The sequence below is a fragment of the Danio aesculapii genome, chromosome 22 (assembly GCF_903798145.1).
Source record: "Danio aesculapii chromosome 22, fDanAes4.1, whole genome shotgun sequence".
Taxonomy (NCBI): domain Eukaryota; kingdom Metazoa; phylum Chordata; class Actinopteri; order Cypriniformes; family Danionidae; genus Danio; species Danio aesculapii.
Genome location: NC_079456.1, coordinates 28745925 through 28764501, shown reverse-complemented (window position 1 = coordinate 28764501; position 18577 = coordinate 28745925). Strand labels below are relative to the sequence as shown.

The following is an 18577-nucleotide window of genomic DNA, read 5'->3' as shown; positions in this document are numbered from 1 at the left end:
GAACTACAATTCTGCATCACTACTTTTTTACAAATCAGGCACCTCACACACACACACACACACACACACACACACACACACACACACACACACACACACACACACACACACACACACACACACCAGTTCGGGATCACCCCCGATTATTTGCACACGTCTGTAGCTCATAATGACCAATTATTCGGACTAGATACACTGTAAACACCTCACATTCTCACACCCATTGCTGAGTCTTGTTTGTCTGTAACATTACAAAGCATACCCCAGCCTTGCCATGTTTCCTGACCCTTTTGTTCAAAGTTTATGTTGTTTTGCCACCTGTATTGACCTCTGTGCCTGTGACCTTAATTATACTTTTGGATTTGTGGGCAAAGCGAGGCTTCATGAAATACTGAAACAGTTGAAGCAAATGTGTCCGCGCTTTGAAACCCGTCTCTACAGTGACACCTAGTGGTCATTTTTTAATGTTTTGCTCTGGAACAGCAAATTGAAGTATTTAAGCCCATGTTGTAGAGTCGAGGTTTCAAGTGATTTAGTGGAGCGGTGAGAGGTCCAGACTAGCTGTCACGCTGGTAGACAAGGAAGGTTATCTTTTATGAAATGTATTCAAAACAAGTCACTGAATCAAAGTGAGGAAGCAGGAGAGTGGTGTCACGGCTGTTAGCGATCTTCCTCTACAGCTCATAAGGTAAACAGCTGATGTTAGCGATCTCACACACAGTTCGTTCTTGGGAACATGAGAAGGTGAGTATACTGACACACAGTTCATCAGGTAAATGGTAGATCTTCAAGTAAACACCATATGAGATCAATCACTTCCCTTGATCAGTGGATTAAGGATCTGAAGGCACATAGGGGACATCTATGGAAGAAGAGGAAGCCAAAGGAGTGCAGGTGAGGACAACCACCCGACTTCGATACCGGCCGATGAGTGGGAGAATGAGGTAGGTTTTTATATTGTCCTTAATAACAGGGAACAGGTGCAGGTGATTAGAAGACTGGTGATGGTTCACGGGATTGGAGAGAGGTGGTTTGTGAAGGACAGCGGTGATTAGTGGAGCAGGAACGAGCTGAGTGTGTGACACTAGCATGCAGAGATAATGGGTTTGAATGCAAGATGATACAGCTATAGATGTTAGTTTTTAAATGCTTTGTTCTTGTAACGTGTTTTGTTTTAACATTGGTCTGACATCTGAATAAAGACAAAAAATAAATAAAAAAGTAACATTATTAAAAAAGAAATCTAATCAGAATTTTAGAGTATTTGTACAAGTCGGGATTCGAACTTGGGCCATTTGCAGCAGTTACTCTGTGCACACGCAAGGTCCACTAGGCTATACTAGGCTTTTCCAACTCTGTCAGTCAAATACAGATTCGCCAATTTTCAAAGGGCTTCTGAAATGACCGATGCTTTGAATCGCTTTAGTTACATGACCTAGTGTTTCAAAACACTTTAGTCATGTGACCTGGGTGTTTCGAATCACCTTAGTCACGTGACCTGGGTGTTTCGAATCATGCTTCGGTGCAGTGTTTCTAAACATTTGCGCTTCGGGATCTCGACACGTCGAAACGTCTGTTTCATGTTAGCCATCCCTAACGTTTGCTCCTGTTTTGACCATTGCCTGCCTGACTAAGTTGTAAATAAACTGCATTTGGACCCTCTAGGTAGGTCAGTTTTTGTTAAAAACTGTTTAAAAAGCTAGTACTTTATCACAGTTCAAATCAATGTTTTATGTCTAATTGTTTAATTGTGGGAAGTAGCTGTGTAATAATCAGCATTATGCACATAGTTATCACAGAATAAACCCCTTCAGTACAACTGCTGCTGATAAGCATGTTGGGGTTTATTCTGTGAGAACCACCATAGATTATGCCTCACCTATTCTGAGGATACAATCAAAAAAATCTATTCATAATCATATAATGCCTCACAAGCAAATTCTGTTACAATGCATCAGATATAAGATCTTAGCACAGTAAGACTGTAGTTATGTAACAAAAATCACGCCCACTTTCACTTCTAGACCAACTAAACCACCATCCAAAACCACCTTTATCTCTCGTTGGTTAATTCTCACAAGAAAAATTTGAGAGAAACACAGCAAGCTCAGGCTTATACTACATCAGAAGAGCAATCAACTGACAATGAGAGGAAAAAAAAACATCATAATAAACATTATATCACGATCAACTAGAAGTTAAGTTATTATTTGTTGTTCCTAAAACTTGGATAGGTGACAAGACTTTTGTCAGGTAGTATATATATATATATATATATATACTACCTGACAAAAGTCTTGTCACCTATCCAAGTTTTAGGAACAACAAATAATAACTTGACTTCTAGTTGATCGTTTGCTATCAAAAGTGTTTAATATGAAAGGCAAAGGCCTCAAGATTACGCTTATTTTACCAAAATAAAATACGATCATGCCTTGATTATTAATGATTTAATTAGGACAGTAAGGTCTGACTTTGCTAAGACAAAAGTCTTGTCACTTAACAGAAATAATGTACAGTATAGAATATAGAGTCATGGTGCAGTGGAAACCATGATTTTGCTTCTTCACCAAACTTTCAGTGAGAATCTTGAGTCCATGTGGGTTCCAATAGGTCTTCTGCAGTATTTGTGATGATTGGAATGCAGTTCAACAGATGATTTATCTGAAAAATCTAACTTCTGCCACTTTTCCAAATGATAAACTAGAAGTCAAGTTATTATTTGTTGCTCTTACAACTGGGATCGACCATAAGATTTTTGTCAGGTAGTGTATAACAAAATATCATGGACCGCAAAATGTCGTAAGTGTCATTTTTTATAATTTAGATGTATATATTATCTGAAAACTGGTTAATTAAGCTTTTAATTGATCTGTGTTTTGTTAGGACTGTACAATATTTGGGATACGACTATTTGAAAACCTGAAAACCTGAATCTGAAGATAATTTTTTTTTTTAAAGTTTAAAGCTTTAAAGTTGTCTAAACTAAGTTCTATACAAAGCAGATTACTAATCAAAAATTAAGTTTTGATATATTTATGGTAGGAAAATTACTAATTATCTTCATGGAACATGTGCTTTACCTAATATTCCAATGATTTTTGGCATAAAAAGAAAAATCAAATCTCTTTTTGGTTATTAGCAAAATATATCTTTTCAACATAAGACACCGGTTTTGTGATTTAGGGTCACATATAATTTCTATACATATATACACATATAATTTCTACTAGTCAGCAATTATAGTAACTGGAGAGCTAATGGAGACTTTTATTACCTGATTGCTTTTCCTAAAAAAGAAGTCTAGTAATCTCCTCTACAGTTTAAGAGAACAATATCTTAGACTGTGCTTAATTTGCCTGCACTCAGAGATATCACTACCAAACTCAAACTCACACAAGACCAAGCGATGTGAGGAAGGCCAAACACATCCATTTTTCTACAGTAATAAGATGTTTGCTCACCTTCTGGTGGATAAACAGGCAGCACCCCATCATTGAGCTTCACAGCTGTATCCCTCAAAACCCAATACAACCCCAAAAATAGCTTTTCAGTCTCCCACCGTGGACCGCGGTTACCTGTCCTCAGCCATGTGTGTATGTGCGTGTGAGGGTGTGAGTACACAAGAGAGCAGCAAACAGGATGTTCTGGAGGAAGTGTGTCAGTGCTATATTGGGCCGGAGCTTTCAGTCCACATCTCTGCTTGTGTTTGTCTGAGGCTGGTGGCGTCAAAGACCCCTTCAGCGAGAGGAACAGCATCCTGTTACAGCACACAATCACTTTTACACCCTTCTCATCCATGTTTTCCAGTGCTGGTGAAAAATAGGGAATTAAATCTATTTATTTTTGGAATATTAAAACTTTGTAGCAGCGCTAATTATAAATGTTTACATGTATGTAATAATAAATTATCTGTTAATTAATGGTTTCAATTTTTTTGTGATTCACAAGTGTTTTTTGTTTATTTACGGGTGTGAATTGCATTTTGGGAGCCTGAAAATGATATAACGTTTAAGAAATAATGTATAGAGTAATAAGTCTTTAAAATAACAGAGAATGTACTGGCAGTTTATTACAAGGTTTTTGTAGCATAATATACTGTATATAACACCAACTCAAAAAATATAACACTGAAACTATTAAAAACACTTTAAAAAAGTCGCTTTTTCAAAGTTAAAATTTGTTGGAAGAAAGATCAAGGATCATAATGCAATTCAAAAGCATAAATAAAAGGGGAACATATAAATACATGATTCACACGATACGTAAAACTGCTCATTTACTGTTATTTTCTACAGTGTACTTATAATAAAAAGACTTAAAGGGGACCTTTTATGCAAAAAAATTGAACATCTCAATTATTCAAAACATTTCAAAGTTCAATCTGATATGTTTTCAATATGTTTGCTAAAATTATACATCTTACTACATAAAAATCCATTGTGAGACATTTAATTTACTGTTTTGGAGCTGTACGTATAATAACACAGTATACTGTACGTTGTTGTGTACACTTAGAAAACAGCCAGCAACAGGAAGCCAGAAAATCCCCACTAGACACACTTTACCTGAGGTGAGCTTCCTTCCTTTAAGCATTTCCTGTTGCAATGCCACCTTTATATTAAATAAAATCACAGTCATAAATATTTCGTGCGTAAATAAAATTCACGCATCTGTAATTATAAAATTGCAAAGGAAAACGGAACGTACTCGTAATTTTACGAAGGTACAATTCCAAAATCTATGTTTAGAACAGACACAGATACGACATTTTCTTTGCCTGTTTGTGTATGACTGATAAATTTACGATGGGTGTACTTTACAAACACGAAATACAGTTTCACCACGGACACGAAGACCTGATTACGAGTACGAATCAAACAGCGACACTCCACTGTCAAAATTACGTCACTGCTGCCACAGGCATTAATAAACAAACCAAAGTCATCGATCACAACGGTGCACTTGCTGGGCACTCAAGCTCCCACACACCGTCTCGGGAAAGATTTTTGTTATTCCCTCTTTGAGAAATGTCCATCATGAGCTGTAATAAAGGTTGAGACTTAATGAGGTTCATTTTCGCTGTTTTTCTTGGACATTTTACAGAATCAAAATTATATACCTTATATACCTATCAAAAAAACTTTTAAGGCATGTTGATGGTGTGATCATATTTACTTGAGAAACTGCATATGAATGCCACAGTGAGTACGTTTACATGGACACCGATAATCTGATTTTAAAATGATTAAGACAATACTCTGATTAAGAATCGACCATGTAAACAGTGGTTTTTTATTCATTTAATCTGATTAAGGTTATAATGCAACTAAACAGAAATGGAATTAGGACATGTGGAGTATGCTGAGTTTAGTGGCATTATTGAAGTGCAGTTCAGTCATGTAAACACTGCAATCAAAGGCTGTGAATACTTATGTACATGTGATTTTTCAGGTTTTTTATTTTTAATAAATTTGCAACGATTTAAAAAAATCTTTTTTCACATTTTCATTATGGGGTATCGTGTGTAGAATTTTTATGAAATACATTAATTTAATCAGTTTTAGTATAAGGCAATAACATAAAAAAATGTGGAAAAAGTGAAGCGCTATGAATACTTCAATGTTTCCGCCAGGCTGTCAGTGTTGTTTGCACTCAACTTTACTCCATTACTTAAAGGGGTGGTCCACAGTGTATTTTTAACGCTTGGTTGTGTTTGTAAGATGCAAAGCAATGAGTGCTCATGCTTCACTTGTCGAAAATCTTGTTTTTTTTCATATATCTTACTTTGATTATATACAGCTACTCACATAACATGAAAACGACTGTCATATTTCCTAGATCCTTTGAAAGGCCCACCCTTAAGAGGCTCTGATTGGTCAGCTAGCATAATGTGCTGTGATTTGCGGATTGTCTCTAAGTCACCACATCATGCCCCTACGAGCACACGCTTTTGCGCTGTGTAAATACTGTCAGCCAGAGCAGCTGTTAGCCGCTTGTATCAGACAGAAAAATTAAGAGGACACAGCTGAACTTCACGCCTGCTCTCTAAAATAAAATCTGACAAGTGTCTTTCACGTATATTTGGAATAAGCATGTGTAAGTAATATGAAACGTTCTTATATCTTTTGCGAGTTTGTTATTTGACTTGTTTAACGCAGGGAAAGTGGACACATAGAGAGACACTTTAGCGCTCCTGAAGATTGTGTGTGTGTTTTCAGCGATTTGACTGATAAATATGAATTTGTAGCTAAATTGTTAGCTGTGGCAAATGGCATTTCCCATTGTTTACATGCTCGTTTATGTCCTCGCTACAACATACTGTTAACACTAGAAACTGTGCCTGTAGCTGATCAATTTTAACAAATAAATATACTTACAGGTTGCGACTCAAAACTTGGATTACAGCTTCGTCGGTTGGAGAAGTTTTTAGCCGTATCCAGCACTGAACTGGGAGAGAATCTGGAAGCTATCCTTTGTCAAATGCTAGAGCTATATATTGTTTTTAACTTAATTAAAATTTAATTACATTGTCGTGTCCTTTGGAAGCCCAAATACAGAAACAGAATGAACTCTGTGGAAATAGAAGCGTTTGGACGCCATTTTAGATTTCTCTGCTATAACATTACAGCACCCCTGGTCTTGCCCCTTCGCTGTGCGGGGTGAATGCGCATGGTGAATGTGTGTAACTGTAAGCCCTTGTGATCTCACAAGCCTGGATGTATTTTTTTTGTAGTCCCCAAACTTCGTTCGCTGTAGGCTTTGCTAAGCTAACTCTGTAAAAGCCAATTTGAGCGTCTTACATTCATGTTGTTTATGTTCACACAGCTAAATTACACATCAGCTAAAGTCTAAAATCTGATATCGTAATGAAACACTTTAAAAGAAATAGAAGACAATCTTCAATGTTGGATAAATTACTATTAAAACCACACAACTACAGATTTCACAAAGCTAAAATCAAATTATTATGTTTTATATAGTTTTTATTATTGTGTTTTTTTACAGTATATTTGGGTGCTTACAAGATCTAATAATGCCAGTCAGGTGGGCATATAGCACTAGCTACATTGGGATAGTTGTGTATTAACAACTGTAGATGAAAGTAATGTGATTTCCAACAATTCAGCATGACTTGAAAATACTGTAGAAGCTGCCAGAAACAAAAGGCTAATGAGACTTTTGAACGGGTTGAATTATTGTTTCTTTCCACAAAGCATTGAAAATTGCAAAATTCTCTTGTTTTATTTGGAAACTCACCGACAAACAACATCATAAACAGAGAATGTTAAAATAAATGTATCTGCTGTATCTTCTTTTTCAATTATCTTTAGTGTTGTGCCATTACAATGTGTCCTAACTACATGTGAAGCGGCGATGCTACACACAATAAAAGATAGCTTTTTCATGTTAAAAGAACATGTTTTTGTCCTGCTACCCATATCTTCTATGTCAAAGAGCTATAGTTTGACCCCTAAAATCTGCCAGGGCTGAGCACCTCCGCAAACTGATAGAAAATAATCATAACAATCCTAGTGTCACGGATTGGCCAGGCTCTTCCACCAACATCACGCACCGAGCACCTTCACCTGAGTATTAACCACGCACAGCTGCACCCAATCACTCCCATTCACTATATAAGCACACACCTCACTTCACTCATTGTCCGGTCTCGTTCCTACGAAGCGGACTCTGAGTGAACCACTTCCTAGGTTTCACTCCCCTACGATCTCAGCAATTATACTTAACTTTACTCTGTTTCCTTCTAGTCTGTCCAGTGTTCCCGGTGTCCTGTCAGCGTTGTGTGTCTCGTCAGTCTGTCTTCCCCGCAAGTCCTCTGGTGTGTGCATTCGGTCGTCCTTCAGTGTTTGTCATCCCACCTGACAAAGAGGATCATCAGTTCCACTAAACTCCGTTCATCGCTCCATCAATATTCATTGATACCCTACTGTTGGAATAAACATTGTTTATACTCACTTCCCTTGTTTGTCCGTCTGCTTCCGTAACAGAAGACCGGACCCTAAACTACCAACAGCATGAGCACTCACGATCCCCTTCAGGAGTTGGTGGATTCATTGAAGAGAGTGCTACTACCATCTGCTCCACTTCCCGAAGCACCACCAGCACCGAGCACTTCTTCACCGTCCATCCACTCATCCAGTCCCATGGCTCGACCAGCGCCCTACTCTGGCGGGGCGGAGGAGTGCAATGGATTTCTCCTGCAATGTTCTCTGGTATTCACTATGCAACCCGAGTTATACCCTACAGATCGGTCCAAAATCGCTTTCATCATCTCCCTCCTCTCTGGGTCGGCTCTTCGGTGGGCTGAAACCATCTGGCAACAGTCTGGGCCGGTAACAAATTCCATTCAGTCATTCACAAAGTACTTCAAGGAGGTTTTTGGTCGCGCGGATGCTGAAGTAGCAGCTGGAGAACAGCTATACCATCTCAAACAGGGAGCCATGTCCACTCAGGATTATGCTCTCAGGTTCCGAACTCTGGCTGCTGCTAGCGGCTGGAATGAGCGATCTCTCCTCACAACCTACCGGCTCGGACTAGAGCCCAGCCTCCGGTTACAGCTGGCCGCCCTCGACGATACAATGGGATTGGAGAAGTTCATCCAACACTCTCTGCGCTGTTCCGATCGTCTGAGGGTCTACCAGCATGATCCTCCACCAATATCCCAAGCACTCCTCCGTTCGCCAGAGCCAGCCGTCCCTCCAGAACCAGAACCCATGATCATCGAATCTGGTAGACTCACGATCACCGAGCGACAGAGGAGGCTGACCCGGGGTCTGTGCATGTACTGTGGCGCCAAAGGACATGTCAGGCTGGACTGTCCCATTCGTCCAGCACGCTCTGTGGTGAGTTTGTTCAGTTCTCCTATTGAAAAGATGCATCCTCTCACCACTAATGTCCAGTTAACTACCCCTTCTGTCTCAGTTTCAGTCACAGCCCTCATCGACTCCGGGTCAGCAGGAAATTTCATCTCGTACGCCCTCTGTCGCCGACTCCAGCTTAACACCGAAGCCTCGACGCACGTCTACCAGATTCAGCCCATAACCAAAGATATCCATTGTCAGGCACGTATCCATCGAAAATGTGAACCCGTCAATCTCCAAGTAGGACTGCTCCACAAAGAGGAGATTCAATTTCTGGTTCTGGAGGGTGCATCGATGGATATCATCTTAGGGCGCCCGTGGCTGGTGAAGCACGATCCCATCCTCTCTTGGGGCACAGGAGAAATTAAGAGATGGGGAGAAGAATGCCGATCCAGCTGTTTTCCCGATCTACCCTTACAAATTCGAAGACCCCTTACCGTCTACGTCACGTCTGTCGAAAGTCCAGTCGAGAAAATATCCATTCAGATCCCGAAGATCTACTCCTCATACGAGGATGTATTTTGCCCCAAGAGAGCTTCCCAGCTACCTCCACATCGGCCATGGGACTGCGCCATAGACCTGCTTCCAGATGCTCCTATGCCCAGAGGTAGGATCTACCCGTTGTCCCTTCCGGAGACCAAGGCAATGGAGGAGTACATCCATGAGGCTCTGAGTCAGGGGTATATCCGTCCATCCACGTCACCTGCTGCCTCAAGTTTCTTCTTCGTGGCTAAGAAGGATGGAGGGCTGCGGCCATGTATCGATTACAGAACCCTAAATCAAGGTACAGTCAAGTTCCGGTATCCCCTTCCTCTCGTCCCTGCGGCCCTGGAACAACTCAGATCCGCCAAAATTTTCACCAAGTTGGACCTCCGTAGCGCTTATAACCTGGTGAGAATACGTGAGGGGGACGAGTGGAAGACTGGGTTTGTGACCCCTACTGGACACTACGAGTACCTGGTCATGCCCTATGGTCTGGTTAACGCCCCCTCCGTATTCCAAAACTTCATCCACGAAGTCCTCCGGGAGTTCCTCCATCTCTTCGTCATTGTATACATAGATGATATCCTGATTTACTCCCGGAGTGAGGCCGAACATCGCCACCACGTTGCGGAGGTCCTGAAAACCCTCAGGAAACACCGCCTGTACCTCAAGGCTGAAAAATGCTCCTTCCATTCACCATCTGTTCAGTTCTTGGGGTACATCATCGATCAAAGAGGGGTTCGTATGGACGAGGGGAAGGTCACTTCCGTCATCTCCTGGCCCGAACCAAAAACCATAAAGGAACTCCAACGTTTCCTAGGATTTGCTAATTTCTACCGACGTTTCATCCAGAATTACAGTCTCATCACCGCTCCGCTCACCAACCTGTTGAAAAATAAACCCAAAGCACTACCCTGGCCTCCCGAAGCCGCCGCAGCCTTCCAAAACCTAAAAGAATCCTTCACTCAAGCCCCACTGCTGACTCATCCTGATCCTGACTTGCCGTTTGTGGTCGAAGTGGATGCATCGACCACCGGAGTGGGAGCCATCCTGTCCCAGTACCACGGTACTCCTTCATTACTCCATCCATGTGCCTATTTCTCCCGGAAGCTCAGCCCGGCGGAAAGGAACTATGACATCGGAAATCGAGAACTTCTGGCCATCAAGCTCGCCCTGGAGGAGTGGCGACACTGGTTGGAGGGGGCCAAACATTTGTTCCAGGTGATCACAGATCATAAAAATCTCCAATACCTAAAAGATGCTAAAAGACTCTGTCCTCGTCAGGCCCGTTGGTCATTGTTCTTCTCCAGATTTCAGTTCTCTATCTCATATCGACCAGGTTCAAAGAATATCCGAGCAGACGCACTTTCCAGAATTCACGACCAGGAGGAAATTATTGAGACACCGGCCAAGATCCTTCCTGATCAGATCACTATCTGTCCCATCCAATGGTCCGCTCCTACAGTAATCGCCACTCCAGAATCCAGAACTCCGCCGGGCTGTCCCCCCAATCGACGCTTCATCCCTGAAAATCAACGGGTAGATCTCATTCATTCCAGCCATACATCTCTGGGCACAGGACATCCTGGGGCCAACAACACCCTCTCGCTGCTATCCCAACGCTTTTGGTGGCCGAACATGGCGAGGGATGTGAGAAGATACGTCCAAGGCTGCAGAGAATGCGCTATGGCAAAGAGTCCTCGCCATCTACCTGCTGGTAAACTCCATCCCTTGCCCATCCCAAACCGCCCCTGGTCACACCTAGGAGTTGACTTCATGACAGACCTCCCATTGTCTGAAGGTAATACCTGCATTCTAGTCATCATAGATCGATTCTCTAAATTCTGTCGTTTGATTCCTTTGAAAGGTATACCCACAGCCCTAGAGACCGCCGAAAACCTGTTCAACCACGTCTTTCGAAATTTTGGGTTACCAGAAGATATAGTCTCGGATCGAGGACCCCAATTTATCTCCAGACTATGGAGAGCATTCTTCAGACTCCTAGGTGTGACCGTAAGCCTCTCGTCTGGCTATCACCCCCAAACCAACGGCCAGACAGAGAGGAAAATTCAGGAAGTGGGGCGGTTCCTCCGGACCTTCTGTCACGGTCACCAAAACTCCTGGAGCCAGTTTCTGGGCTGGGCGGAATACGCCCAGAATTCCCTGCGGCAACCTACCACCGGACTCACGCCATTCCAGTGCATCCTAGGGTTCCAACCTCCACTCTTCCCCTGGGATGGCGCACCATCTGATGTCCCCGCAGTGGATTACTGGTTCCGGGAGAGCGAGAGAGTCTGGGACGATGCTCATCACCATCTCCAGAGGGCAGTACGCAGAACAAAGGAGGTATCGGATAAGAGGAGGATTCCAGGCCCCATCTATACTCCAGGACAAAAGGTCTGGCTCTCCACCAGAGATATCCGGTTGCGACTGCCCTCCCGAAAATTAAGTCCCAGATTTGTTGGTCCCTTCACCATTCTGGAACAGGTCAACCCCGTCACATACAAATTACAGTTACCACCACAGTACAGAATCCACCCCACATTCCACGTGTCCCTTCTAAAACCCTTTCACGATCCTCTGATTCCCTCCACAGAGCCTGGCCATGAAGAGGAACCTCCTCCCCCCCTGATGTTAGAAGAAGGGGCCATCTACCAAGTCAAGGACATCCTACGGTCCCGGCGTCGTGGTGGTCAGCTTGAATACCTCGTCGACTGGGAAGGATACGGTCCAGAAGAGAGGTCATGGGTCTCCAGATCCGATATACTAGATCCCGCACTTATGGAAGAGTTCCACTCCAATCACCCAGAATTTCCAGCACCTCGAGGACGAGGTAGACCACCACGACGTCGGAGGTTCAGGCCCTCAGGAGCGGGCCCTGGGGAGGGGGGTAATGTCACGGATTGGCCAGGCTCTTCCACCAACATCACGCACCGAGCACCTTCACCTGAGTATTAACCACGCACAGCTGCACCCAATCACTCCCATTCACTATATAAGCACACACCTCACTTCACTCATTGTCCGGTCTCGTTCCTACGAAGCGGACTCTGAGTGAACCACTTCCTAGGTTTCACTCCCCTACGATCTCAGCAATTATACTTAACTTTACTCTGTTTCCTTCTAGTCTGTTCAGTGTTCCCGGTGTCCTGTCAGCGTTGTGTGTCTCGTCAGTCTGTCTTCCCCGCAAGTCCTCTGGTGTGTGCATTCGGTCGTCCTTCAGTGTTTGTTATCCCACCTGACAAAGAGGATCATCAGTTCCACTAAACTCCGTTCATCGCTCCATCAATATTCATTGATACTCTACTGTTGGAATAAACATTGTTTATACTCACTTCCCTTGTTTGTCCGTCTGCTTCCGTAACACCTAGATTCTTATCTAACACCATCGCTAAATTAACAAATAATCGGTCATCTTTGGAACAAAACGTTCTACCGCAAATTAGTAGTGATGAAAAATAGGAGATATTAAACTTTCTGCACCGCCTTATACTTCAGATCCAGTAAACATGCCACTGAATCTAAATAACCTACAGTGCTTTAAAATCAGAACAGGAAGAGCTAGACAAAATTATAAATAGCTCTAAACCAGATACGTGTATATTGGACCCAATTCCAACAAAGTTACTGAACGAATTGCTATCTGTTATAGGAGAACCTCTTCTTAACGTTATCAACTCTTCTTTATCTTTAGGCCATGTTCCAAATCCTTACAAGTTAGCTGTTATTAAACCTATTATTAAGAAACCACAACTGGACCCCAGCAACTTAGCTAATTATAGGCCTATTTCAAATCTTCCATTTATGTCTAAAATACTAGAAAAAGTTGTTTCTGCTCAATTACGCTCCTTTCTGCAGACGAACAATGTTTTTGAAGTGTTTCAGTCAGGTTTCAGAGCTCATCACAGTACAGAAACTGCATTAGTGAAAATAACCAACGATTTACTCTTAGCTGCTGACAAGGGTGCATCTCGCTATTAGTTCTACTCGATCTTAGTGCGGCATTTGACACCATTGACCATGGTATCCTCATTAATCGCTTAAAGTCTACAGGTGTGAAGGGACAGGCCCTACAATGGTTTAAGTCATACTTAGCTGACCGTTACCAGTTTGTGAATATTAATGGACAGCCTTCACAAATCAGCCCAGTAAAGTACGGGGTGCCTCAAGGATCAGTTTTAGGCCCTTTGCTGTTTACAATATACATGCTACCCCTGGGAGACATTATTAGAAGACATGGGATCAGCTTTCACTGCTATGCAGATGATACTCAATTATATATTTCAACTAAACCTGACGAGACGTCTAAACTGTCCAAGCTAACTGAGTGTATTAAAGATGTTAAAGACTGGATGACCAACAATTATCTTCTCTTAAACTCAGACAAAACAGAATTATTACTTATTGGGCCTAAATCATGTACACAGCAGATCTCACAACTCGACCTGCAATTACAGGGATACAAAGTTAGCGTTAGCTCTACTATAAAATATCTGGGTGTCATATTAGACAGCAATTTAACTTTCATATATCCTATGTCACAAAAACTGCTTTCTTTCATCTGAGAAATATTGCTAAGTTACGAAGTATGCTTTCCATCTCAGATGCAGAAAAGCTAGTCCATGCTTTTATGACTTCTAGGCTGGACTACTGTAATGCACTGTTTGCTGGCTGCCCAGCATCCTCTATTAACAAACTTCAATTAGTACAAAATGCAGCTGCCAGAGTTCTTACCAGGTCTAGAAAATTTGATCACATCACCCCAATTTTATCCTTACACTGGCTGCCTGTTAAGTTTCGTATTTGAATTTAAAATATTGCTTCTTACCTACAAAGCTTTATATAATCTAGCTCCTGTTTATCTAACCAACCTTCTGTCTCGCTACAATCCAATTCGCTCTTTAAGATCTCAAAACTCAGGGCTTCTGGTAGTACCTAGAATAGCAAAGTCGAGTAAAGGAGGTCTAGCCTTCTCATTTATAGCTCCTAAACTCTGGAATAGCCTTCCTGATAACGTCAGAGGCTCAGACACACTCTCCCAATTCAAAACTAGATTAAAGACCTATCTGACCCATCACTTAGCGGGCTTCCACACAGGTTTCTGCTCCTTGTTTATATACACAATGAACAGCAGCTACGCAAATTATTCTCTTTATTCTCCATTTTCACCTGGGGATACTCTTCCCGAGGCCCTCAGACTATGCAGAGTCACTGATTCGATCCAAGACCAACGACGAGATGATCCCAAGGTTTCCATACCCTGGACCAGGCCGTATCCTGAGCAGCGACTGTGGTGGTCATGGAGGAGTGGAGAACATGAGACTGATACCTGTGACGCTCCAGGGACAGACGAGTCTTCGCTGAGGCCAGCTTCCAGCCTCTGCCGCTGAGACTGCAGCTCTGCACAAGACGTTTGGCCAGCGGAGAAATTATAATGGTCGTGCCCAACTGAGTCTGGTTTCTCTCAAGGTTTTTTTTCTTCACTTTCGCCAATTAGTGAAGTTTTTTTCTCTCTCCACTGTCGCCACTGGCTTGCATGGTTCGGGATCTGTAGAGCTGCGCATTGTTGGATTTGCTCTTCAGTGTTTGGACTCTCAGTAGTGATTTTTAAACCACACTGAACTGAGCTAAACTGAACTGAACTTAAACACTAAAAACTGAACTACACTGTTCCAATTTACTATGACCTTTTATGTGAAGCTGCTTTGACACAATCTACATTGTAAAAGCGCTATACACATAAAGGTGAATTGAATTGAACATTAGCCAGAGTTTACTGTGCTGAATATTTACCAAAAGTGGCGCACATGTGTTTTAAAATAACTGGGCCACATTTTTCATATCTTCTCTGGGCCGTTATAGGCTAACAGCCACATTAGCCACAGTTTACTGTACTTAATATTTGCCAAAAGTGGTCCACATACGATTTAATATAACTGGGCCACATTTTTCCATATCTTCTCTGGGCTAACATATAGGCTAACAGCCACATTAGCCAGAGTTTAATGTGCTGAATAGTTGCCAAATGTGGCCCACTTATGTTTTAAAAAAACTGTACCACATTTGCCATATTTTGTCTGGGCCATTTTAGGCTCACAGCCGCATTAGCCAGAGCTTACTCTGCCCAATATTTGACAAAAGTGGCCAACATTTGTCCTCGGTCATTTGGGACAAATTTACCATTTTCCACATAGGCCACATTAGGCTCACATTCAGATTACATTTTGCCATAAGTGCCAAATATTTGCCTTAAATAGCCCATATATGAATTGGAATCTTTGGCCCCTTTTGCCATTGTACAGGTGGGCCCACATTCGTATGCTACCTAGTAACCATCTGCGATGCACAAAATTTCTACTTTAAAAATGCTTTTTATTGCCACAACGTCACAGCAGAACAACAGCACAATACTATTATACAACTACTGTAATAATGATCACCAAAGGTACAGATTATGTGCTTTATTCAACATAGTTAAATGGTACCAATGTGAGTTTAAATATCACTTACTACATCAGCGTGAGAAATGGTGAATGCATGAGATTCGAGACCCCTGATAATGTTAAAGAGCTTTAATGTTTATTAATTATATTTAACACCATTACCATTTGGTAGGGAGTGCATTGGCTGGTTTTTAAATGTTTTTGTCACATTGTGTTAGGTGTAGACAGCCAAATTGCTTGTTGCTGAAATCTTGTCACATCGTGTGTTGTTAGGACACAGCAAGCATGCAGAAAGTAAATGTGTGCTCTAATTTAATTTCTGTTTAAAGACATCAACAATACAGTTTACAAATATATCTCTGCCCTGTTTCTCAGAAGAATTCTGCTATTTTGCAAGCAGAACTAGATTTATTACTTTCTATAATAATGAGATGTGATGGAATACCTGCTTTTTGGTTGCAGCTTTTTGCATCTTGCCAAAACTTAGCACAGTTTTAAAACCCCAAAGGAGACAGAAGAGATGAGTATATAAGAAAAATCTGAATATAAAAAAATACAAATCTTAAAACGGTCACAAAAAATGTAAACAAAAATAATTTTCAGCAGGTTAGAAATGACAGAGAATCGTGACAATGTTCAAAAAGAAGTAGTCTTCATGTTCACAGTTGAAAAGATGATTTTATTTGAAGTGATATGAAGCTATAAACCCATTTCTTCCTCACACTGAGCTGAGCTTGTGCTTTTATATAAAATGACTTGACTCAACTTCATATCACCCGTTTCTGAAAGAATGACAAAACTGCAGCTCAAGGGAAGGCTGACAGTGACATGCTGAGGAGAGTTTGTTCCTGAATCATCAGATGTCTTCTGAACTTTAACACGATCAGAATTTTTTGGGACATATATGAGCAGTCTAGCATAATAAAATATTATATTGTCAAACTACCATAAAATATACTGTACTGTACATTTGGGCTGCACAAAATTGGTAAATTCTAAGATTGCGATTTTTATTTTATTTTGAGATATATATTGCAATATGAATAAAAAGTTACCATATGACTTCATATCTCTATTTGGAAAGAGATTATAATGTTAGATCAATTGGGATTATTCTGCAGTGTTAGTGCGTAAAATCTAATAAACAATCTATACCATTTTTGGGGTCCCCTAACACATTTTCATTGTGGTCTGTATTTCTGTATTTGCATGTGTTGTGAGTAATTTCATGCATAACAATCTACCAATACAATCAAGAAAAAGATACAATTGAAATAAAGTGTTTTATCATTTCCAGAGTCTTACGGTATTCAAGTACAGTAACTGAATGATAAAAATAAAAATAATTCATGATCATGTATTTATACATGATCAAACTAGTGTGCAACTTAAGCAAAACCAACACTAAAATTGTTTTAAATTTGGTTTTGTAGTTCAGGCCCAAATTACTATTTGTTGCATATTTTATTCATTTGATTAAATTTGGTTTAAGTTCATTTGATTGACTGTATAAAAATCAGTGGACATTATTGATGCATTTATTGGGTACTCTCAATCAATGTGTTTTTGGTCATTGTCAATGCACTGTCACTTTAATTGAGCTTGAGCAGCGCAACAAAAATAGACCCAGCGCCGAAACTATTGCGGCACTGCTTCTTCAGCGCCACTCACGTTCCGCAGTGACACACTGTTTCTGTGTCTTCTACTCTGTTAACATAGACGCCGGAAAAACGTGCTGCTCATGTACTGCTCGCACCTGCGGTGTGAAACAGGCGTTACGGCAAAAGAGCAACAGAGGTTAGGCTACTGATACACACTGATCATCGGTTCTGGTAGTTTGTAACCACACTATGGTGGATTGTTTTAGTCATTGTTCATTATGAAAATTTGCTTCTGCATCTGTGTTCTTCAGTTTACTGTTAGTAGAATCACAGGCAAAATTTTACACTCTCCTCTGCGCTTTTTCATGACCACCACAACAATAACATATATTGTGAACTCACCCCTTTGAAGAGCCACTTCTCTGATGTAGAGAGGAGAGAATATGACTCCTTCCTCTGCAACATCGGCCTGGTAGGGGAAAACAGACAAACAAGATAAAGATATCAGAGACAAGATTCGAGTGATTTCATCAAAAAATTTTGAAAAAAGTAATCCATTCTTTTATTACCACTAGACTGGACTATTATAACTCATTATACTTTGGGATTAGTCAAAAAACCTTATCCCGGTTACAATTAGTTCAAAATGCTGCTGGAAGGCTTTTAACAGGGACCAAGAAACATGACCACATTACCCCAATTGTATGCTCACTGCACTGGCTGCCTGTGCACTATCGAGTCACTTTTAAAATGCTTCTCTTGTTTTCTAAATCTCTAAATATCCTGGCACCTTCTTATCTGTCAGACATGTTGAATTAGCATTAGCCTGGTCGGTCTCTTCGATCATCTAACCAGAGACTGTTATGCATCTCTAAGTCGAGTCTAAAACGCAGAGGTCACCGTGCCTTCACAGTAGTTGGTCCTGGGTTGTGGAATGCTCTGCCCCTATGTATTAGATCTGTTTCATCCCTGTCTGTTTTTAAATCTAGGTTGAAAACTTACCTCGTTGATTTGGCATTTAATCAATGAAAAAAAATTGTCTGTTTTAGCTATATTTTTATATTTATATATTTGGTTTTTCTCTGTTCTGATTTGTACTGTGCAGCACATTGGTCAACCTCTGGTTGTGTTAAAAAGTGCCATATAAATAAAATTGACATTGACAGAT

At 41.1% G+C, this 18577-nt stretch overlaps 1 protein-coding gene across 2 annotated transcripts in view; it reads right to left on the bottom strand.

Annotated features, from left to right (window-relative positions):
* Positions 1–18577, bottom strand: part of arhgef3 (Rho guanine nucleotide exchange factor (GEF) 3) — a 175578-nt gene that overhangs the window by 107725 nt on the left and 49276 nt on the right. Inside the window, exon 2 of one of the 2 annotated variants that reach the window (XM_056447652.1) lies at positions 17812–17878. In XM_056447652.1, coding sequence (XP_056303627.1) covers positions 17812–17878 — 67 coding nt within the window. Of the gene's footprint in view, positions 1–3464; positions 3578–17811; positions 17879–18577 lie in introns of those variants that run through there. The other variant, XM_056447654.1, reaches the window with a different exon arrangement.